The 25,829-nt window shown below is 43.9% G+C and overlaps 1 protein-coding gene across 1 annotated transcript in view; it reads left to right on the forward strand.

Annotated features, from left to right (window-relative positions):
* Positions 1-25,829, forward strand: part of akap6 (A kinase (PRKA) anchor protein 6) — a gene marked incomplete at its 5' end in the record, with an annotated part of 238,431 nt that overhangs the window by 122,341 nt on the left and 90,261 nt on the right. Inside the window, one exon of the mRNA XM_079261663.1 lies at positions 10,679-10,799. Within this exon, the coding sequence (XP_079117789.1) occupies positions 10,679-10,799 (121 nt within the window). The remainder of the gene's footprint in view (positions 1-10,678; positions 10,800-25,829) is intronic.

Here is a 25,829-nt window from a genome sequence, read left to right on the forward strand (position 1 = left end):
GGTTTATCCAGGTTCGTCCAGTTTCATCCAGGTTTGTCCAGGTTTATCCAGGTTTGTCCAGGTTTTTCCAGGTTCATCCAGGTTTGTCCAGGTTCGTCCAGGTTTATCCAGGTTTATCCAGGTTTGTCCAGGTTTCTCCAGGTTTATCCAGGTTTATCCAGGTTTGTCCAGGTTTATCCAGGTTTAACCAGGTTTATCCAGGTTTGTCCAGATTTATGCAGGTTTATCCAGGTTTTTCCAGGATTATCCAGGTTTTTCCAGGTTTATCCAGGTTTATCCAGGTTTGTCCAGGTTTATCCAGGTTTATCCAGGTTTATCCAGGTTATTCCAGGTTTGTCCAGGTTTATCTCTGCTAGTGGCTGCAGAATGGAACTGAATAGAAACAATAATGTTGCGGCCGCGTCTCAACTAGAAATAAATATGTTTGGCTTTTTGTACGATTATGTCTGATTTAACGAAAACACCGAGAGGATTTGATCTGAGAGAAGAGGACAAGAAAGAGAAGCGAGTAGGAACATCAGATTGGCTTTTAGTGGTTGCAGAAGGAAGAAGTTTATCCAGGTTTATCCAGGTTTTTCCAGGTTCGTCCAGGTTTATCCAGGTTTGTCCAGGTTTATCCAGGTTTATCCAGGCTTATCCAGGTGGTTTGTCCAGGTTTATCCAGGTTTATCCAGGTGGTTTGTCCAGGTTTATCCAGGTTTATCCAGGTGGTTTGTCCAGGTTTATCCAGGTTTGTCCAGGTGGTTTGTCCAGGTTTATCCAGGTTTGTCCAGGTTTGTCCAGGTTTATCCAGGTTTGTCCAGGTGGTTTGTCCAGGTTTGTCCAGGTTTATCCAGGTTTGTCCAGGTTTATCCAGGATACTCTGTGTTTATATGAAGTTTTCTTGCAGCTCTAAATAAACTGTGAATTCACTCTTCTATGAGATGAACCAACAACCTTATGAACACGCGCACTAACATGTTCACACAGGGATGTTCCCTGCAGGACGGAATAACCTGACAGGAAGCATGTGGATGATCTTTTGGAAGAGGTGAAATGTTATTTTTTTGTTTTGTATCTGGCAGAAATATTTCTGTGAATGTACTTGATTCCTGCTTCACTTTTATTACATCCAGTGTTGACTGGAATTATGACGAGGTAGACATGAATAATAGATTTTTAAAATTCAGATTTCCTCAGGTGACTCGATGTCAGAATAACTCTCCGTAAGTCTCCCACGCGCTCCGTCAGTACGGTGTGACAGAGAGCGAATCTGACACTTCAAACACTTTGTAACCATCCTGGTGTGGAGCGCAACCCCGCAGTGGCGCCACGTCGCTCCTTCCTTTCAGATAAGTCTGTTTCCTCGTCATCAACCCCCCAAGAGATCCTGTTTTACAAAGCATTTAGTTAACATTAGTGTGAGAACAAGATGAAAACAGTGGAGAGGAAGGGAGGGGGAGTGGAGAAACGACAAACGACAAGAGAAAACAATCTGTGCAAGTGTTGTATCTGCTTTATCTGTCTGAGTCAGTAAAGGGCCGCTCTGCTCATCGCATAATGAGAAACACCGCCTCAGGGGAGGGAAGCAAAGCTTGCTTCCTCTACTTTCTTCTTCTCTGTTTAGTTCTTATTAAATATAATTTGCAATATAGAGAGAAATGAAAATTAGAGGTTGGAAGAGAGAGTGGGGAGAGCCTTGTAGGAGCAGAAAGATGTTAGAAAAGTTGAAGGAGCTTCGTTTTTACGATAGCTGGTGAGGAAAGAGGAGTTTTTAAAATAGAATAGGAAAGAAATACCCACCTGGGAAAAATCCGGCTTATTCTGCTGGATCGCAAAAAGATACCAGGGGTTTCAATTCAGGTGGAGTGATTAATACAAGAGAATTTCACAGCTGATTAAATACAATCACTTTCATCGGTATGAAATTATAAATAATCAAAATATCTAAATCTGATTCTCTTCCTAAGCTCAGTCCGACATGTAAATGAGGAACAATCTGAAACTGAACAATCTGATATCCTGGATCCTTAAAATGATCGAACTGGAAAAAAAACGAACAAAAAAACATTCATGACAATAGAGATCAAAGCCATGAGACCATGAGAATCTCCCGTTCCATCTCATCACCATGAGAATCTCCCGTTCCACCTCATCACCATGAGAATCTCCCGTTCCACCTCATCACGATGAGAATCTCCCGTTCCACCTCATCACCATGAGAATCTCCCGTTCCACCTCATCACCATGAGAATCTCCCGTTCCACCTAATCACGATGAGAATCTCCCGTTCCACCTCATCACCATGAGAATCTCCCGTTCCACCTCATCACCATGAGAATCTCCCGTTCCACCTCATCATGATGAGAATCTCCCGTTCCACCTCATCACCACGAGAATCTTCCGTTCCACCTCATCACCATGAGAATCTTCCGTTCCATCTCATCACCATGAGAATCTCCCATTCCATCTCATCACCATGAGAATCTTCCGTTCCACCCCATCACCATGACAATCTCCCGTTCCACCTCATCACCATGAGAATCTCCCATTCCACCTCATCACCATGAGAATCTCCCGTTCCTCCTCATCACCATGAGAATCTCCCGTTCCACCTCATCACCATGAGAATCTCTCGTTAAACCTCATCACCATGAGAATCTCCAGTTCCACCACATCACCATGAGAATGTCCAGTTCCACCTCATCACCATGAGAATCTCCCGTTCCACCTCATCACCATGAGAATCTCCCGTTCCTCCTCATCACCATGAGAATCTCCCGTTAAACCTCATCACCATGAGAATCTCCAGTTCCACCACATCACCATGAGAATGTCCAGTTCCACCTCATCACCATGAGAATCTCCCATTCCATCTCATCACCATGAGAATCTTCCGTTCCACCTCATCACCATGAGAATCTCCCATTCCACCTCATCACCATGAGAATCTCCCGTTCCTCCTCACCACCATGAGAATCTCCCGTTCCACCTCATCACCATGAGAATCTCCCGTTAAACCTCATCACCATGAGAATCTCCAGTTCCACCACATCACCATGAGAATCTCCCGTTCCACCTCATCACCATGAGAATCTCCCGTTCCACCTCATCATGATGAGAATCTCCCGTTCCACCTCATCACCACGAGAATCTTCCGTTCCACCTCATCACCATGAGAATCTTCCGTTCCATCTCATCACCATGAGAATCTCCCATTCCATCTCATCACCATGAGAATCTTCCGTTCCACCTCATCACCACGAGAATCTTCCGTTCCACCTCATCACCATGAGAATCTCCCGTTCCACCTCATCACCATGAGAATCTCCCATTCCACCTCATCACCATGAGAATCTCCCGTTCCTCCTCATCACCATGAGAATCTCCCGTTCCACCTCATCACCATGAGAATCTCTCGTTAAACCTCATCACCATGAGAATCTCCAGTTCCACCACATCACCATGAGAATGTCCAGTTCCACCTCATCACCATGAGAATCTCCCGTTCCACCTCATCACCATGAGAATCTCCCGTTCCTCCTCATCACCATGAGAATCTCCCGTTAAACCTCATCACCATGAGAATCTCCAGTTCCACCACATCACCATGAGAATGTCCAGTTCCACCTCATCACCATGAGAATCTCCCATTCCATCTCATCACCATGAGAATCTTCCGTTCCACCTCATCACCATGAGAATCTCCCGTTCCACCTCATCACCATGAGAATCTCCCATTCCACCTCATCACCATGAGAATCTCCCGTTCCTCCTCATCACCATGAGAATCTCCCGTTCCACCTCATCACCATGAGAATCTCCCGTTAAACCTCATCACCATGAGAATCTCCAGTTCCACCACATCACCATGAGAATGTCCAGTTCCACCTCATCACCATGAGAATCTCCCGTTCCACCTCATCACCATGAGAATCTCCCGTTCCTCCTCATCACCATGAGAATCTCCCGTTAAACCTCATCACCATGAGAATCTCCAGTTCCACCACATCACCATGAGAATGTCCAGTTCCACCTCATCACCATGAGAATCTCCCGTTCCACCTCATCACCATGAGAACCTCCCGTTCCACCTCATCACCATGAGAATCTCCCGTTCCACCTCATCACCATGAGAATCTCCCATTCCACCTCATCACCATGAGAATCTCCCGTTAAACCTCATCACCATGAGAATCTCCAGTTCCACCACATCACCATGAGAATGTCCAGTTCCACCTCATCACCATGAGAATCTCCCGTTCCACCTCATCACCATGAGAATCTCCCATTCCACCTCATCACCATGAGAATCTCCCGTTCCACCACATCATGATGAGAATCTCCCGTTCCACCTCATCACCATGAGAATCTCCCGTTCCACCTCATCACCATGAGAATCTCCTGTTAAACCTCAGACAGTGAACTCATCATCATGGTGGAGATGATGTGAGCTTTGTGCCATGGTGCATCATCCTGCTGGAAGTTTCCATCAGAAGACGCTGCATTAGGCTCAGAAAGGGATGGACATGGAAGGAGATACGGTTAATCCTGATGGCAGGATGGATCCATGTTGTCATGATGTTTCCAGCAGATTCTGATCTACCATATGAGTGTGGAGCTGAACTGGAAATTCATCAGACCAGCAATGTTTCTCCATCTTCTATTGTCCAGTCCTGGTGAGTCTGTGTGAATTGTAGCCTGAGTTTCCTGTTCTTACTGACAGGAGGGAACCCAGTTTGGGCTTCTGCTGCTGGAGACCATCTGCTTCCAGGCTGGATGTGTTCAGAGATGATGTTCTGCAAACCGTGGCTGGAACCAGTGCTTATTGGGGTTCCTGTTGTCTTTCTATCATCTCCAACCAGTCTGTCCATTGTCCTCTGACCTCTGACAATAAGGTCAGGGTCAGCTGGATGTTTTCTCTTCTTTAGACCTTCTCTGGAAACCCTGGACATGGTTGTGGGTGAAAATCCCAGTAAATACTCAGACCAACAACCTTAAATCTCCTGTCTTCCTCATCCTGATGCTCAGTTTGACCTTCAGCAGGTCAACCTCACCATATTCAAATGACTACATTCTGCCTTGTGATTGGCTGGTTGGCTGTTTGTGTTAAGAGGAACTTGAACCGGTTGAACTAATGAAGTGGCTTGTGAGTGAATATTGATCCAGTTGGCTCATTGATCATTGAATCAATGTATCCATTATTCTCCCCGCTTTAGAGGCTTCAGGTTATTGTGTTTTAGATCTACTCTTGGATATTGGTGTGTGTGTGTGTGTGTGTTTTTCTGGTGGTATCTGTGTTTATTATATATGTATGATTTGCATGATTGAGTTGTTGCTGCTTCAGAGAACGTCTCTTATTGTGTGGTTGAGTTGGCTGCCACGTGCACGTGTTGCATGTGTAATGTGTGTTTGTGTCCATTCGTGAGTGCGATTGTCGAAACGCTTTGGCATGACATAGCTGTCAATGTGTCGTCGCCAGCGACAAGTGAATCCCAAGCAATTTCACTGCTAATGCTGAGAAACGTTGCGATCCCCACTGAGACCGAAAACCAGCAAATATATAAATAATAAACACACACACACCTTGACAAAACGGCTGACAGTAATGTGTGTTTGAGCAATCGGCTCCAGTATCAGGAACATAAATATTGGATGTGATGCTGTGTAGAGGAGGACAAGGTGAGAGGAGGAGGAGGAGTAAGGCCAAAGGGGGAGAAGATGGTGGGAGGGAAGAGTTGGGATGAATCAGAGTGAATGACAACATAGAAAACATCTTCAAAGACACAATGACCAACAAGGTAGATGGAAGTTAGAAAAGTAAATTCAGGATAATGTGAAAGATTTGAAGGGTGATGGAATTACAGAAGTTCAGAAAGAGATGTGGGATTGTAGAGACAGGATGTGGGATGAAGCCGTGTTGAGCAAATAGACTGAAGAGGGAGGTGAGGAGGGACATAAAGGGGATGGGACAGTGTAATAATAATAACAACAACAATGATGGATCAGATTTCTCTTCTTTTGAAGACACCAAAATCTCTTTACACTGGATCCAGTATTCATCCACTCCTCATTCATACCAGTCAGACCTCACTGACATCACCAAACATCTGTATGTATTCATACACCAATGATGCTTGCACTGAAAGCAGGGAGGATGAAGTGCCTTGCTCAAGGACACAATGACAGATTGACAGCAGGAGCCAGATTCTATTGATTCTCTCAATAAGAGTTCAACTTTGTAGAGGATGAATTAATGAGGTCATCTTAGTGCACATTTACAGGCACAGTGCAATCTTGATCAAAACAAGACCATTATATGATCCACATTAGTCCAGTTCATAATAACTACGCTCATGCAGACCAGTTAATGAAAATGAAAACCAATAAAACAAATTGCATCTGCCATTGGATTCATTTTTAGCTTCACATGGTGATTGTAGACTGGAAGAGGGGGAGCGGTAAAACAAGTGGTTAAGAGGTGGTCTTGGTCTGGAGGACTTGGGTTTCATTTCTGGCAAAAGTGGTGGGCTCCTCTTTCATTTACTACATTTCCTAAGACAGATAAAATGCGGAGCCTAATTTCCTTACTGGCTTTAGTAAGTTATAGTCAGTATGTAGCCAGTGATATTTGACACGAGTGTAGTCATTAATCCATCTCTAACAACAGTCTTCATCATAAACAACTATTTCTGTCATGGGGTTTCAAGAAAAGAAGAGGGAGGAGGAAGAGGAGGATTCTCACTGACTGAGGTTCAAAAGAAATTTATTTTAGGTAAGGTCCAGGAGGAGAACAGGATACGATGATGGACTGGTGACTGCAGTGGAGAAAAGTGCAGGCTTTAAAGGGTGCTGGTGATGGAGAACAGGTGAAGTCATTAACATAATCAGATCGGCTGTGGCTGGGGAGGGAGGACAAACCAAATGAGGACAAGGCAGGGCATGACAACTTCAAGTCTTAATTTGAAGGTAGAGATGGTGTATGCTGGGAGAAAGGGTCCAATAACTGGGGGTTCTGCTTGCTGCACCTAAACTGGGAGCCACTTCCACAGAGAGGGGTCTGATAAGGAAATGAAAAATACTTTATTAACCACCAAAGGGAAATCCAGTATTGTTGCAAATAACAGAGAGGAGGTCTTGTTCCGGAGGCTGATGGCTGCTGGCAGGAATGATCTTCTGTATCTTTCAGTCTTGCATCGGACCTGAAGAAGCCTCTCACTGAACACACTTTGTTGTTTCATCACTGTGTTGTGGAGAGGGTGTGAAGAACCCTCCATCATCTTCATCAGCTTGTGCAGCATTCTTCTTTGGACAATCAGCTCCAGCGGCTCCAGAGTTACTCCAAGCACAGAAGCAGCTTTCTGGATCAGTTTGTTGATTCTCTTCAAGTCTCTGGTTCTGATGCTACTACCCCAGCAGATGCTGCAAAGCTGACTGCACTCTCCACAACAGACTTATAGAAGATATGCAACATCTTGGTGCAGACGTTAAACCATCTCAGCTTCCTTAAGAAGTACAGTCTGCTCTGACCTTTCTTGTAGATGTAGTCAGTGTTGCATTTCCAGTCCAGTAGTGTTGTCCAGCTGAACTCCAAGATACTTGTATTCCTCCACCACCTCCACCTCCTCTCCCAGGATGGAAACAGTACTTTGTTTATTCTTGTTCCTCCTGAAATCAACAATCATCTCTTTTGTTTTGCTGCTATTTAATATGAGATGATTGTCACCGCACCTTTTAACAAACTGACTGACCAGTTCTCTGTACTTTGCTTCTCGTCCATCCCTGATACACCCCACAACTGCAGAGTCATCAGAGTATTTCTGCAGATGACAGGACTCAGAGTTGTACTGGAAGTCTGAGGTGTACAGAGTGAAGAGGAATGGCCAGAGTACAGTTCCTTGTGGTGCACCAGTGCTGCTGACCTCCATCTGAGACACACAACCTTTCAGTCTCATAAACTGGGGTCTGTTTGTGAGGTAGTCATAGATCCAGGTGGTTGTGGAGGTATCCACCTGGAATTTATGGAGCTTCTCCCATAACAAAGCAGCTGAATGGTATTAAAAGCACTTGAGAAATGAAAGAACATGACCCTCAGAGTGCTGCCTGAATGGTCCAGATGAGAGTGTGCTCTCTGGAGCAGGTATATGATGGCATCTTCAACCCCAAGTCCATTACGATATGCAAACTGTAATGGGTCCTGAAAGGTGTTTACTTGCTTGTTGAGGTGAGCCAGTAAGAGTTTCTCCAGGACTTTCATGATGTGAGATGTCAGGGCAACTGGTCTGTAGTCACTTGGTTCAGCTGGTTGTGTTTTTTTAGGCACTGGAACAAGGCAGGAGGTTTTCCACAGCACTGGGACTCTATTTGGTCTCAGACTGGTGTTGAAAAGGTGCTGGAGAATCGGACATAGTTGTTTTGAGCAGGTCTTGAGAACTCTGGGACTGACACCATCTGGACCTGCAGTCTGGTTCAGGTTCAGTTTCTCAAGTTGCTTCATAACCTGATTGCAGGAGACAAACAAGGTGGAGATCTCAGGATGTCCTGATGTGGAGGGAGATGAAGCTGTGTTCTGGTCCATGACTGAGCTGCAGGGTGACAGATTGGAGGCGTGACAGGAAAGCAGTGGGCTTATGGAGGGTGTGTGGTCTGTTGGGCTTTAGCTTTCCGCTGTGTTGTCTACTGCGGTCTGCACGGACCGTTTTAAAGCCTGGTACAGACACATTACAGTCAGGGATGTGTTCATGCAGCCATGTCTCGGTGAAGCACATAATACTGCACTTTGTATTCTTTCTGAGACCTTGTTAGCATCTCGAGCTCATTAGTTTTTTTTAGCAAGCGATCTCACATTACCTGTCACAACAGTCGGAAGAAATTGCTTAAATCTCCATCGCTTTCTCCTCAGCCTGACTCCTGCTCTGCATCCTCTTCTCTTTCTTTTAAACTCCATTGGGATTTGATGCGGTTTTTTTTTTTTTTTTAAATTTTTTTTTTTGCTGATAATCCTAATTTGGGAGAGTTTAATTAGTTGATCCCTATGGTAAACACGTCTTTCATTGCCATAGGGACTCATCATAACACAAGTCTTGAGAGAGAGTAAAATATGCAGAAAAATTTACCATTCAGCACACCCTCCAAAACAACGTGAAATCCTCTGAAAAATGACTTAATTTGAGCTAATATCAATGTAAGAAGGGTTTGTAAAAAAAAAAAAAAAAATCAAGATAGCAAATCAGAGCTATACAGCTTGCTACCATCAGACAATGCTAAGTGAAGGTTCTACCTTCCATTGTACATTAGAACCTCTAGGAACCAGCAGGGAACTCACAGTCTGAGAGCAAAGGTCTGATTTGGAACTCTGATGTCTTTTTGATCCAGTCCATCCTGGTCACGGAAGACCCGTTTAGGCCAATGGAATTGGATTTGTAGGAATTTTGTTTCAGTTTCAACACATTAAACCTGGGAATGTTCCAGAATATCAGTTCCAACTGGTCCTTTTTTTTGGGACCTTTCAACTGGGGTCCCAATCTTACAATCCAACTCTAAAGGATTGTAACTTAACACTCTGCGACCTGATGATTGTTTGGAAGAATCATTGCTTCCTGTGTGATTAGGAACAGAGAGGGAATGGTGGAATGTTTAGGAATGAGTTTTTCTTGGTTAAAGCCACATGCTAAAAAAGAGAACAAACTGCTGGATGGACAACAATCTCTCCTGTCTCTATTCTATAGTCATTTAGCAGATGCTTTATCCAAATTGACTTACATGCATGCTCATACCACAATAGGCATATTGGGGTTGGGGCAACTTAGGGTTCAGTGTCTTGCCCAAGGATACTTTGGTACATAGTCAGGGGAAGCCTGGAATTGAACTCCCAGCTTCCCAGTTACAAGCTGACTGCTCTTCCTCCTGAGCCACAGCTCATCCTGCTAGTCAATGTCCAATTGTTGCCCCACCTACTCCTCTCAGTGGGACTTGGTTGGAGCTCACACACACACACACACACACACACACTCACACACAAACACACACACACATGTGCGCAAACATGCACACGTGTACACACAATCTTCACGCTCCGTGGCTATAGCAAAGTTTAGAGAAAGGACTTTGAAAATGCACTGCCTTGATTCAGATCTGTAGGCCTAAACCCTGAGGTACACACAATACCGTGGGCTACCTGTACTGTTGCAGCCCTGATGGATGTGGAGGTTATGAGCTTTACATGTGAGGGCAAGAAATTTAATTTCTCTTCTGTATTTAACAGAAAACCAATGAAACATCTTTCAGCATAGTGCAACTAATACCAGAGCAGTGTTCCACACAAATCTGTCAAAGCAAACACAATCATTCTGCAACATGGGAGCAGTGTCGCGTTGAAACAGAACTGCATCTTAGTGGAAAGCTATCTGTTTTCTTTCTGTCTTCTACTTTTGCTCCCTCACAGTCTGAGTCATACTTATCTGTCTTACTCTGTCTCATTTCATTCTTTCTCATTGCATTTTTAGCTGTATGCGTTATCAACAAAACAAGATGCATGTGTATTCCACTGCCAGAGGATGGAACAAGAAAACAAGATTACAATGATGCAAAACCAGTAACAGAGTAAAACTCTTACTGTAACACACTAAAACTGAGTAACACTAAAAAGCAAATTAAATTACAACACAGCTTCACCGCCGTAATCTCTTGCTGTCCTCAGTCTGCAGGAGTTTGAAGCAGATTACCAGGAGCTGTTGGATTGGTTGAAGGACATGGACGCTATGGTAACAGACAGCCATCAGCTGGTGATGTCAGAGGAGCAGAGATATCACCTTTTCAAGGTAAGATGAGCTTTATTATGTATCTCTGTCACTCCAAATGTTCCGGCTGGTGCCTGAAGGCTTTCCGTTGCATCGCCCAGCACTCCCTTTCTTCATGACTCACGTTGCTTCATCTGTTCAGACTGGTGCTTATTCTCAGACAGAAAATTCTAAAAAATATACTCGTAATGAGGGGAAATAATGCTTCTTGGAAATGTACACAGTTAATTCAGCAATGAACCATTTCCTGAGCATAGATGTATCCATGTAGCAAGGTGACATTAAAGTCTGAAAGTGTGAGATTCTCCACAAGTCGGCTTGATGTCATGTAACCAACTAGATCTAGCAGAGTAGCTGTAGCTCAGATCTCTCTTCCCATTGTGACTTGTAGGCTAAAGCTAACTGGCTCTCTGGGTTCCCATAGATACACCCACTAGTTGTCACTGATATATAACCCAGATAGCAGACATGATTGGGCCGAATCTTCTGCCACTCCTGGCTCAGTTACGGCCTTGGTGAGTGCTGTGGGCCAGATGAGCAGATCAGCTACCAGACCGGCTTGGAATATGGCAAGCCTCCTGTGGGCCAGCTGTGGACCATATGTAAGCTATGTTGACCTCAACATGGATTGCAATAAGATGTCTGTGGGCCAAAAGTGGTCAGAATACAGACTGCCTTATGGCAGTTCCTTTGTGGGTGGTCTCCTGATTGAGTTTTGACTGCTTTGCTCACCACTGGTCAATGCTTTCTGGTCAGTACAGTGGACCTCATCTGGACCACATCTGGGCCGCATCTTCTGCCACTTCTGGGCTGCATCTGGTCTGCATCTGGACCACATCTGGGCTTCATCTGGGCTGCATCTGGACCACATCTGGGCTGCATCTGGACCACATCTGGTCTGCATCTGGTCTGCATCTGGACCACATCTGGGCTGCATCTGAGCTGCATCTGGACCACATCTGGGCTGCATCTGAGCTGCATCTGGACCACATCTGGTCTGCATCTGGGCTGCATCTGGACCACATCTGGGCTGCATCTGGGCTGCATCTGGACCACATCTGGTCTGCATCTGGTCTGCATCTGGACCACATCTGGTCTGCATCTGGTCTGCATCTGGTCTGCATCTGGACCACATCTGGGCTGCATCTGGTCTGCATCTGGACCACATCTGGTCTGCATCTGGTCTGAATCTGGGCTGCATCTGGTCTGCATCTGGACCACATCTGGGCTGCATCTGGTTTGCATCTGGTCTGCATCTGGTCTGCATCTGGTCTGCATCTGGGCTGCATCTGGACCACATCTGGGCCGCATCTGGTCTGCATCTGGTCTGCATCTCGTCTGCATCTGGACCAAATTTGGGCAAAACATGTCTTGCTATCTGGGAAGGCTTGGTTTGCTTCCTATCTCTGTCTTGTCTCTTTGAGAGGACAATAACCCCGATGCCTTATGTGTTTATGATCCGTGTATAGTGTAAACTGCTGCAACGCCTGATATTTCAATGCCTTACTTATATTTCACTTTATATATTTTTGTATATTTTACCGTCTGTGTTTCATTTTTTCCTGGCTGCTGTGAAACTGTGAATTTCCCCAGTGGGGGACTAATAAAGGATCATCTCATCTCATCTCATCTCATCTCATCTCATCTCATCTCATCTCATCTCATCTCATCTCATCTCATCTCATCTCATCTCATCTCATCTCATCTCATCTCATCTCATCTCATTTACTATTTAAATGTTCCAAGAGCCAGTCTGAACTGGGAAAATGAGCCTTTAGGGTCGCCCCCTGTAACCCACTGAACGCGGAAGCTTCGCGCTCTACCTTTGCAGCTAATCGCTGCGTTCTGCTTTTCTAAAATACACATCAGTTCTATTTGTGCTGCTTTGAAACCTGATCAGTCCGGAACAAAGTGGATCGTTCAGGCAGGAAATCAGCTGATGAAAAGTGGATCCAGTGGATTTGACCAGTAAAAGACACGTCCACTTTAGATGCATTTTACTCTGAAACATCAACCTTTTTTCCTCCCCGGCGGCACCAAGTCGTTGGGTACGAGGTGGTTTTACACCATGAAAAATAACACTTACCTCGGAGGAGGAAATCTGCGCCGTTTTGTAACCTGTTGTTTTGACACCAGGCATCCCCGCTGTAGAGAAAGAAAAACGTCAGATGCGGTCGAACTGTTCCTGCTTTTTATTTGCTGGTTTATTGTTCACTTTGAAGAAGTTTTATGAAGCGTTTTCAGTCGGCCTACATGATGCTCGATGACACAATCCTCATGTGAACCGCAACACAGATGTTCCGCTCTGAAACTCTCCTGGTGAAATGTGGTGTCAGCAGACGGAAAGATCGGCTTACCTGCTCCGCAGCACTTCCACAATGCTTCCGTGTTCAGTGGATCCCCGGGGTCAGCCGGCTGCCTAGACGACTTCCACACTCAGCTTAAGTTGTCGGAGCTCATTTTGGTCCAGATGTTGGGCGTGTTTGTTTTCCAGACAGAGGTAATGTTAGGAAGAAGACTCAAATCACCCAGTTGGGTCAAAAGAGCTCTACATTCCAGCTTTTTTTTTTTACGGGAAAAACATTCTAATAAGTAGAAAATGAATAAAAAATTTGTTTTTAAATCTGTTAAAATGTGACGGATGATAAGATAAACATGGACAATCAGACTATCTAAACATGTTAAGACAGAGAAGACTCGAAGGTGATTGATGTCTTTCTGAGACTCCTCCTCCAGCCCCCCCACCATGCCCCCTCCACCTCATCATCCTCTTTTTCTAGCTACATGCACACATACACAAATACAGACACACAAGCTCACATGCACACCACTTTCATCCTCCCCAAGGAGAATGGGATTACAAGCCATAGCCTGCCTCATCACCATATCATAGAAGTGTGTGTGTGTGTGTGTGTGTGTGTGTGTGTGTGTGTGTGTGTGTGTGTGTAATAACTTCACTGGAGCCAGACGAGTCAGACAGAAGAACAGCATGTGTTACTATTACAGATCTGAGTTTTCTGTCCTTCACACACATGCATGCACCTGAACACACACGTATACACCTGCACAGATTCACAGTCAGTGATTAAGAAATGAAAGGCGGTCTGAGACAAACTCCCCTCCTCCTCTGCAGAAAAGCTTAAAACAGGAAAGGTTTGTGGATATTTTCCCTGCTTCAACTGAAACTGTCTGCAGATGAAGCTTCTTTACTTTTCTTTATTCTTATTAAAATATATCTGTAAAAAAAATGTGGAAAAACCTGCTCACCTATCAGACGTGCATGGTGCACGTTTTGATCTCCCTCACGGACAGAAAGTCCCTTCAGCCGACCTCAGTTCCCCTCTTTTACTCCCTCAGTCCAGGTCAGGCAGTCAGTTACTACCAGAACCAGGAAGGAAAACCTCCACCAGGACCAGAACCAGGAAGGAAAACCTCCATCAGGGCCAGAACCAGGAAGGAAAACCTCCATCTGGACCAGAACCAGGAAGGAAAACCTCCACCAGGACCAGAACCAGGACAGAAAACCTCCATCAGGACCAGAACCAGGAAGGAAAACCTCCATCTGGACCAGAACCAGGAAGGAAAACCTCCATCTGGACCAGAACCAGGAAGGAAAACCTCCATCAGGACCAGAACCAGGAAGGAAAACCTCCATCAGGACCAGAACCAGGAAGGAAAACCTCCATCTGGACCAGAACCAGGAAGGAAAACCTCCATCTGGACCAGAACCAGGAAGGAAAACCTCCATCAGGACCAGAACCAGGAAGGAAAACCTCCATCTGGACCAGAACCAGGAAGGAAAACCACAATCAGGACCAGAACCAGGAAGGAAAACTTCCATCTGGACCAGAACCAGGACAGAAAACCTCCATCTGGACCAGAACCAGGAAGGAAAACCTCCATCTGGACCAGAACCAGGAAGGAAAACCTCCATCAGGACCAGAACCAGGAAGGAAAACATCTGGACCAGAACCAGGAAGGAAAACCTCCATCTTGAGCTTTTTTAAAAAAAAGCTCAAGACCTACCTTTTTAGTTTAGCTTATAACTAAGTTTTAACATTCTTATATTAACCCATATTTATCTTTCTTTTTAGTTAATTTTATTTATTTATTTATATATTTTATATATTGATTTACATAGTATAGATTTTATTATTTTATCTTAATGGATTTTATTTTTGTTTAGTTATCACTCCAGCTCTCTCCTCATCGGGGTCCTCTTCGCCGAGGGCTGCCCCTGCTCTGACTGCATGGGTGTTGCTGTGGGGGCTGTCCCTGTCTGGTGGGTCGGGATCCAGCGCTGCAGCTTTACGGTTGTGGCGTGGGTCCTGTCTGCCCGGACCCGGGTGGCCCCCATGGTGATGGCCTGGGTGGTCTTGGTTGGGGGTAGCCCTTTGTGTAGAGGCTCCCTGAGAATACCGTTTCCTTATCTGGTGCACATCTGGTGCAAATGCACCTGGCCATTCATTCATCTTCTTTTAACTGTTACAGGGCAAATAGGGCATGGGTGAGGGTGGTTGTGGGTGGGTGAAAGGGGATGTGTATGTGTGTTAGTGTTTTATCTATTTTGATGTAAATTGTTTTATAATGTAAAGCACTTTGTATTGTTTTTAAGCACGAAAAGTGCTATACAAATAAAGTTTGATTTGATTTGATTTGATCTGGACCAGAACCAGGAAGGAAAACCTCCATCTGGACCAGAACCAGGAAGGAAACCTCCACCATCAGGACCAGAACCAGGAAGGAAAACATCTGGACCAGAACCAGGAAGGAAAACCTCCATCTGGACCAGAACCAGGAAGGAAAACATCTGGACCAGAACCAGGAAGGACAACCTCCACCATCAGGACCAGAACCAGGAAGGAAAACATCTGGACCAGAACCAGGAAGGAAAACCTCCATCTGGACCAGAACCAGGAAGGAAAACCACCATCAGGACCAGAACCAGGAAGGAAAACATCTGGACCAGAACCAGGAAGGAAAACCACCATCAGGACCAGAACCAGGAAGGAAAACCTCTGGGCCAGAACCAGGAAGGAAAACTTCCATCTGGACCAGAACCAGGAAGGAAAACTTCCATCTGGACCAGAACCAGGAAGGAAAATCTCCATCTGGACCAGAACCAGGAAGGAAAACCTCCATCTGGACCAGAACCAGGAAGGAAAACCTCCATCAGGACCAGGATGGACCAGTCAGAATGTAATGAGTACCTGTAGACCTGGTCTATCTGGTATCTATGTCCATTTTCAGCTTTTAAGGGATTTCTGATGGATCATCTTCATTCCATTAGGAGGGTCCAGTTCTGGTCAGACCTTCTGGTTCATGGTGGACTCATGTGAGGATGGAGATGATGAAGATCACATGATCTACATGTTTTTATATGGACAATGTGAACTTGCAGTAGACAACGAGGATAAAACCACCGACATCTGTTTGTCTTCTGGAGACACAATATTTTGGGATGTTTTACTTCATTCTGTGTGTGTGTGTGTGTGTGTGTGTGCGTGTGTGCAGACATGCTTTATTTCGAGGCTGAAGTGACTCACCTGGCACGCAAATTATTGATAGGTGTAAAGATGAACCTAATTTCTCTATAGGAGTCGTACTTAAATATTCATCTCTGTATGAATATTCATGGCAGCGATGATGCGAGCATGAATTTTAGATGACTCTAGATCATTCTCTCTTCCCTCCTCTTCTGCCCCCTCCCTATTTTTCCTTTTTTTTTTTGATGTGTCAACTCTGCTGCTAAATTATTGATGTTGAGCTGATCGGCGCCTCCTGGCCCGGTCCAAGGTTGCTTCCTGTGTCTGTCCCTCTTTCTGTCCTCATCACTGCCGCTTTCAGGGCCAGTTGGACAAACCTGGATACTGAAGCTGCTCGTATCTCTCATGACATCCGCCTGTGGCTGGAGACGGTATGTCTCCGTGTTGCACATCTTCATGTCCATCACAGGGAACACAACTACAGACCTCTGAGACACTTTCAATGTTAAAACGCTGATGGACTTATGAAGTGAAGGAAGCCGGATATCTGCTTGTGTATCGCTCTGTTTAGCTTTTTAAATGGAATTTATCAACATTTTAGCACTTAAATGCACAAACTAATAATTCTGAAGTAACAATCAAGTGAGGCCTGCAGAGAAGCTCTGAAATAAAAGCAGTGATATTTACACAGACAACTAAATGCATGCTGGGAAATTTCAGATGTTTGTGCGTACATGTGTGTGTGCTAAAGAGCAGTTTTATGTCCTTCATCTTACCATTAAAGAACTTCTCTGCACCCCCCGAAAATACTTTGGGGACTCAACCTTGTAACCATAGCAACACTGGGGCCCAACAAGAGTTGTTCTTTTCAAAAATGTGTGTTTGTGTGTGGTGGTGTGTGTGTGATGTGTGCTGTTTCTCCAGTGTGAAAAAGGACAAAAACCTGGCACACACCAGCTTACCAGGACTTCCTGGAAACGCTGCGACAGCATGCTGAAGTTTAAGTGTGAAGACCTGGTTTTAGGGTCTGGGTTAGAAAGAGTAAAGAGGTTTAGTTTTGGGGGGTCAGAACCGGATGTGTGTGTTTGTTTGTCCTCCAGAAGAAAACATTGTGATAGTAGATGGAGGCTCATATCAGCCTCGGAGAGGAGGGGGCAGCTGGGGCACAGTGTGCTCGGACCAGGCAGCAACCTCCGGCGGTTAAAAGTGAAGCCGATGTGGAAGTGCATAAAACTGCAGTTCCCCCTTCATCCACTAGGGGCTGCAAAACATAGCAAATCTCCATAGACTCCCATGTTAAAAAGACCAACTTTACAGCGGAAATAAACATGTTTACAGCAGAAATAAACATGTTTACAGCAGGAATAAACATTTTTTACAGCGGAAATAAACATGTTTACAGCAGGAATAAACATGTTTACAGCAGAAATACACGTTTACAGCAGAAATAAACATATTTTACAGCGGAAATAAACATTTTTACAGCAGGAATAAACATGTTTACAGCAGAAATGCATATGTTTACAGTAGAAATAAACGTGTTTACAGCAGGAATAAACATTTTTTTACAGCGGAAATAAACATGTTTACAGCAGGAATAAGCATGTTTACAGCAGAAATAAACATGTTTACAGCAGGAATAAACACATTTACAGCAGGAATAAACATGTTTACAGCCTGGTACAAAAATCCATTTTAAGTTTAATAGGTCAGGTTTACCTTCATAACATCTGTGGGGGGAGTGAATTTTTCGCCCATTTAAAAATAATTTAATCTCGAAGTTCGGTCAAGGTTAGGGTTCTTTCTTCAGCATTAGACTTCAAACATTTCCAAATGAAAGCATTTACAGTGTTGTTGTGCAAGAAGAGCAAATAAAGTAGTAATTATTAATATTTTTACACTGAAAGGTTTTTCTCCTCCTTTGGGCTAACGTTAAAACGGTTTCGTATTGATTTGTTAAAACTCATATTTGACAGCTGACTTTATCGTTGATCTACATGTTGAGCCTGAAAAAGAGATTTGTGATCATAAAGTTATGCTAGCAGAGTGGATGAGGTCAAATCGGATACACTATAAATGAATATTATCATTTGTTTATGACACCACATGATAAATAATCCCTCTATATTGATTCTCATGGTGGATGTGCACCACACACAACCTGACCCAACCTCCATTAGTGATTGAATTCCTTCTTCAGCTCTGTGTTTTTGAGTCTTTATGCCTGAAAGACTCTGATCGAAAAATTCCCTGGATGTATTGTGAAAACATTTTTAACTTATTTTGAGCGTTAATGTGCATTATTTAGACATTTATATCTATCGTACTTAGTGTATTACTGCTACTTTTCTCACACAATTTGAATTGTGCAGCTTAAACAAAGATGCGGCTAGTTTATGGATCTTTACTGGTTAACCCTCACCATGGAAGCATAAGAACGAATCCGTATGATGCAGCCTTTAAATTAAGGGCAATTGATGTTGCTGAGGAAGGAAACAGAGCTGCTGCACACTCGCTCACGCTTATATTCAGGTGTGCTCAATGGCCTGGAAATTACAGTAGTTTAACTTCATCCTCCAAGTCAGTGGAACCGGATAGCTGTAGGAAAGACATACATATCCTGTGATTTCCAGCCTCTAAATTAATAACAGGCGCAAATATTTATATGAACTGTGGATTTAAATCTATAATGGGCTAAAAACCCAGAAGCAATGACTAAGTTATTCAAATAAACATGAAAACATGCATACAGAGGTTGTTCCATATACCCTGCATGAACTTTGTAAAAGGTTATTATCAATTTATGAAATTAATAAAAAATAAACAGTTTATCTTGATTTGCTGTGCATTTTCCTCTGGATTTGCTAGTCAATATGAAAGATTGAATCAAATAAGCCATTTTTTCATGACAGAGTCTGGTTGCCTAGCAACCGTGATGCTATGATACTGCAGCTAGTCTCGGTGTTTTATTTTGTTTTTGATGGGGTCAAAATGACTCGGTGGTCTAGGTATAAATGTTCAAAATTGTTTTATTTTGTATTACAGGTCACCCAAAATTCACAAAATAATAAAAATGGTAATTTTAGGTAAGGTCATGAAGTTTGAGATGGATAGATTTAAATGTGGGAGTTTTATGAGGGTTGAAATGCAAAGGGGGTTAAAAAAGATGCTTTCGTGGTTCTGCTGTTACCAGATGTAAAGCTGATACATGGTAAATTTAGTCACATCCTCATGCGTCCATATGTTGAGTTAAATGTGTATATACATTTTAAAGAAGCATACAGATGCAGTGGTGTCCAAAGTGGGTCCTCGACGGCTGCTGTCCTGCAGGTTTTTGATATATTTCTGTTCCAACATACCTGCTTCCATTCAATAGATCAAACAGCCAATGAAGCTGTGCACTACTGAATCAGGTGTGTCTGAGCAGGGAGACATGGAAAACCTGCAGGGTTGTGATCCTTGAGGACCAGAGCTGGACACCCCCAATATTGGCCAGATGAAGCGTGCATCTCAGACTTCTCAGAGCTCATTTCCACTGTGTTCTTGGTTTGTTGCAAAGCTTTGGAGAAAGCAATAGTTGCACAGCTGGTCCTGGTGCTGCCCACTGCCGGCAGATTCTCCTTCTCCTGTACTCGTACATGTCCACCTTGACACGCCACGGACATGAGATGACATCACCACAGGATTTATTCTTCCATTGGTACTCCCTCTGTTCAGCCCAAACATGGCCGACATTTTGGTGGAAACAGAACGATGCTCATCCTCATTGGCTGCTTTGCTCCTCTTGTGGTGATATTCCACAGAGACACACATGGATTTAAACATTTCATAAAAGTTCACAAGGAAGCAGGAAAATGTGAGCATGATATACAAGCACACACATAAAATAAAAGCACATAGGCAAACGTCCGATGCCCTGGTGTCCAGCAAGAGCCAAATAAACACCTGGAGGTAGAACTGTAGAAGCAAGTCAGACAAAAACAGCAGTTCACAATCACTGGATATTCACTCTTTACAGGAGAGGGGGCATAATTCTGCAATGTGTACTGGTTCATCTGCTTCATGTTTGCATTAAACAGAGGATTTTAGGCACACTCTTCATCGTATTTAGAGAAGAACTTAAAAAGCTTCCACACTCTGCTGCTTTGGTTTCTCACCAGAATGATGGTGAGCAGCTTTTCTAACGTTTCCACCATTTCTGTTGATGTGAAATTACCTGATGTTCAGTAAAAACAGCAAGCCTGCATGTGTGAGTTCACCAGTTGGACCAACAAACAGAATTTTTCTCTGAAATCGTCTGATAAATCATCAGCAAAACTTTATTTTACTTAATTTCATTAAAAATGAAAGTAATTCCTGTATGTTTAAATAATGAAGTGGTAATGTAGTTGCTTTTTTTTTTTTTATTAAACCTTAAAGCACCTTTAGCCTAATGATACCAAACAAATGAGAAACATTATTTATTAAGCTAAAACTTAGTGAAAACTCTAACTGTTGGGTTAAATCCGTTCGAAATACCATCTTCAATTGGCCAAACTTGTCAAATGATTTGATCTGAAAAAAGAAAATTCCATGTTTGCTCCGACTTGTGATGCACGGGATTTAACCAATCACAGGCTTGATTGGTTGCTTAGCGCCGTCCTGAGAACCGTGACAGAATTCTTTATATTAAATCATTCTTAAAGTCAACAATAATATTATTCTGGATGATTATTCTCTGAAATGAGAAGAATCTCTTTATGATCAGGCTTTCCTTGTATTCCTGCTCCAACACATCTGACTCAAAAGAATCAGTCATTGTGCTGAACTTCATTGGCTGTTGGATCCCTTTAATAGAAGCCAGGTGTGTTGGAGCAGGGAGACATAAAAAACCTGCAGAACAGCGGCCCTTGAGGACCAACTTTGGACACCCACTGAGGTATAAATATACTCAGCCCAGTAATACTACATTCAAGACTTTTCAATTCTTTTTTCCTTATTTTAACTTCTTTTAGTTTTTACTTTACTTTACTGTTTTAATCCAGGTTTTCTTGTTTCTGCAGCCAGGCTGCAAGTTATTCCACATTTCCATGGATTTCACAAATAAATGAATGAAACATATGAAACAGTAATATGGAAACATGACAGCATAGATGCAATTTTTTTTACAGTGTTGAGGCTGCAGACAGCGAGTTGACTGGGGATGAAGCTCCTTCGCGACTTCATGTTGTCATGGCTTACAGGCTCGTCTCCTGGGAAGTTGAGGTCACTGCTTGGAAACCCCGGAGCGCTGAGGATGTACATGCGACTACTGACAATGGGAAAAGACTTAATTGGCTTCTTTGAGCAGATGTTCCCATGTCTAAAAGTCTTCTTTAAACGGGTTACATGTGGAAAACCCAAGAAAATGCAGGAAGCAGCACACACTGATGATGGGTCCTAAATGCTGATGAGGGGGTTTGGCTTGCATGAATGTGAGCAGTGTGAGTCTGTCCTCCTCTAATTGGATGGAAAGATGGAGACCTTGCATGATTACATTCCAGGAAGAAAGTAGGTGACAGAAGAGTTATGGAAAGTGCTACTGCATGATACTTAATAAATGGCTTCTTAGGGACAAATCAGAAATTTAATTTATGAATTCATTTAAAACTGTTTCATTGCATTAAGTCATCACAGATGTTGCCCCCTCCTCAGCCTCCCTCCCTGTGGCAAGTTCCAGTCGAGTCCAACTAATTACAGTGGCTATCAGGAGTGTGTAGAAATGTGTGTGAATCCCTGCTGCTAAATTCTCATTTCAAATAGCCCATGGTGCTCTGATGGAACGCTGGGCTGCAGGAACACACATTACTACATCCTCAAACACACACAACCACAGACTCACACACACCTGCTCATTACCTGGGTTCCAAAACCAATCAGTGTGTGGGAGCAACAGAGAAGCTCCGTCCACGGCATACATGCAAGCACAATATGTGTTTTCACTGGTCGTCTCTGCTTAAAACAGAAAGGAAGAGCACAGATTCACTAAAAACAAACATTCCTTTAAAACAAAAGCTCTCCGAAGTCGACTCAGACCTTCCTCCCAACACAGTCACACGTCACAGATCTGACATTTACTGTGTGTCTGAAATAAGCTTGGAAACAACATGCACCCTTTCCTTTTTATTAGTCACGTTAAACTTCACACGAAGCGTCGCACAACGAGTGTTTGTCCTCTTAACAATAAATCCGGTCCGGGTGGAAAGTCTGTGTCCGTGGAGACACACCTGAAAGGAAAGTGCAGGTGTAGGATGAGCAGCAGAGGTGAATATAGGGGTTGTTCTAAAAAAAAAAAAAACTGACCCGAACTTCTCTCCCAGTACCTACCTGCTCATTCTGCTTGGTTTTAGCTTCTGGTTGACCAAGTTATGATAGTCAAGGTTGAAGGGAAAAGGTGGACTTGTTACAGCGCAGTTCAAAGGCTGCAACCAAACAGGTAGGCGGGCACAAAGGTGTTTAACAAAAACAAAAAAAAACTTTATTAAAAAAGCATTGGTAAAATAGAAACATAACAAACCCAAACAACTCAACCAACCCATCCAATCAGAAACCAACCCAAACCAACCCAACCCAACAGAACCAAACCCAAACAACCTAACCAACCCATCCAATCAGAAACCAACCCAACCCAACAGAACCAAACCCAAACAACTCAACCAACCCATCCAATCAGAAACCAACCCAACCTGAGCAGACTGGAGGTTTGCAGAAATTAAACCAGTATGAGGATTATAGCAGACTGGAGACCAGTATGAGGATTATAGCAGACTGGAGACCAGTATGAGGATTATAGCAGACTGGAGACCAGTATGAGGAGGAGGTAGCAGACTGGAGACCAGTATGAGGATTATAGCAGACTGGAGACCAGTATGAGGAGGAGGTAGCAGACTGGAGACCAGTATGAGGAGGAAAACCTGCAGCAACACGGCTGCTTTCACTGTCAGTCCTTGTCTACTTTCCTCTCCACCTTCATACTAAACCCTCCGGCTAACCTGGAGAATACACACCTTACTAGGAGGTGATGACACTCGCACACATACACACACACACACACACACACACACACACTCACACACACTCTCACACACACATGCGCACGCTCACACACACGCACACACACACGCACACACACACACACACACACACACACTCACTCACTCACACACACACACACACACACACACACACACACTCACACTCACCAGCCAGATACGTCCCAGTCTGAGAAACATACAAGCAGCTTAAGTCTCGTATCCTCTGAGCTCTTTTCTCTTTTTCTGTCTTCTTTCTGTCCTTTATGATTTTATTTGTCAGTCTGTCCTCTCGTCTTCTGTCCCACTGTAGTTTCCGTTTCTCAGGTTTTAACAACACCGGGAGTTTCTGACAGATACGATGAGCAAGAGCTGCTTTAAAACAAATGTTAAAAACAGCAAAATGAGAGGAGTTAACTGGACGTAACCTGATAAGTGATGTTCCTGCTGAGAGGCAGCGAGGATAACATCACACACACCATGAAACCATATGGATTATTTACTCTCATATACTAACTCTCCACACAGCAAGCCTTCCAGAGAGGGGTTGAAGATGAGTAACAACCTGTGAGAAAGAGGAGGAAGAAGAGGGAAAGAAAGAGAGTGAGGTAGAGAGAAAATCTTTAATTAGAGACAGATGACTTTGCCACGCCTCAGAAGGCTGGAATTACACTGCAGGCTACGAGGCGAGGCTAATTTCACGTGTAATTGTTGCTGCAATCCTGCCCATGCTACTAATGCTCCCACCCTCCCTCTGCATGGAGGAGGAAGAATAAGAAAGGTAGAGGAACTGGAGGAAGAGAAGAAAAGGAGAAGAGAGTTGGACCTGACTAAAACAGCTGTTTGTTGCAGCAGTCCATCTACTGAAGGAGAACCTCCAGCAGGAAACGCAAGAGGGGAAAGATGACGTGGAAAATGGAAGATAAAGGAGGAGCAATGAGGGAAGTAAACAGAAAACACTAAAATATGGACAGAAAATCATATTTTAAATTATTCTGAACAACAGAGGAGAGGAAAGGAGGGATTGTCAGAAAAAAGAACAAAAGAAAGAAAAAAGTGAGAGGTGGAAGAGAACCAGAAGGATATGAGGAGAGAAGAGGTGAAGCAAAGTAAGAACATTGTCTACAAAGCTGTCAGCATTTAATCCTGTGAAGCCACTAACATCTGGATGTCTGAGGGCGGAGAATAAGTGACGAAAGGAAAACAGGAAAGAAGAAAGGTGGGTAGTAACCTGTCGTCTTCTGCAGAGGCATAAACATCTCTTCTCTCTGTACGATGACTCTGTACAATGTCCTCCTGAAGAAACGTCCAGTCCCACACCAGCAGCATTTCCATGACTGTTTTTAAACAAAATAGATCATAATTTCAATTCTTACGAGAGCTCATCCACAGGACAAGATTTATCTGAAAACTACAGCTTTTACCATCTATCAAGGTATCCAGGCGCACAGATAGCCAGGTATCAGGTAGCCATGTATCCAGATAGCCAAGTATCAATGTATCCGTGTATCTAGGTATCGAGTTGTGTAGAAATCCAGATATTCAGGTATCCAGGTATCCAGGTATCCAGTTGTGTAGATATCCAGGTATCCAGGTGTCCATGTATCTATGTATCCAGGTATCCAGTTGTGTAGATATCCAGGTATCCATGTATCCAGGTATCCAGTTGTGTAGGTATGCATGTAACCAGGTATCCAGGTATCGATGTATCCAGGTATCCAGGTAGCCATGTATCTACGTTTCCAGGTATTCAGTTGTGTAGATATCCAGGTATCCAGGTGTTCAGTTGTGGAGATATCCAGGTGTCCAGGTAGCCAGGTATCTAGGTATCCAGGTATCCATGTATCCAGGCAGCCAGGTATTTAGGCAGCCAGATATCCAGGTAGCCAGGTATACAGGTATCTAGGTATGCAGGTATCCGTGTATCCAGATATCCAGGTGGCCAGGTATTCGCGTATCTAGGTATTCAGGTATCCATGAACCCATCTATCCAGGTAGCCAAGTATCCAGGTAGCCAAGTCTCCAGGTATGCAGGTATCCAGGCATTCAGGTACCTGGGTATCCAGGTATGCAGGTAGCAGGGTATCCAGCTTTCCAGTTGTGTATGTAGCCAGGCATCTAGGTATCCAGGTATCCAGGTACTAGGGTATCCAGGTATCCAGTTATCCAGGTCGCAGGGTATCCAGCTATCCATGTATCCAGTTGTGTCGGTATCCAGGTATCCAGTTACCTGGGGATCCAGGTATCCAGGTTGTTGTATATCCAGGTATACAGGTAGATGTATATCCAGGTATCCAGGTATCTGGGTATCCAGGTATTCAGGTAGCTGCATAGCCAGGTCTCCAGGTATCAAGGTAGACATATATCCAGGTATCCAGGTAGCCAGGGATCCAGGTATCCAGATGTCTAGGTATCCAGGTACCTGGGGATCCAGGTAGCCTTGTATTCAGGTATCTAGGTACTTGGGTATCCAGGTAGCCGGGTATCCAGATATCCATTTGTGTAGGCAGCCAGGT

This window comes from Telmatherina bonti (assembly GCF_933228915.1).
Source record: "Telmatherina bonti genome assembly, chromosome: 22".
NCBI lineage: Eukaryota > Metazoa > Chordata > Actinopteri > Atheriniformes > Telmatherinidae > Telmatherina > Telmatherina bonti.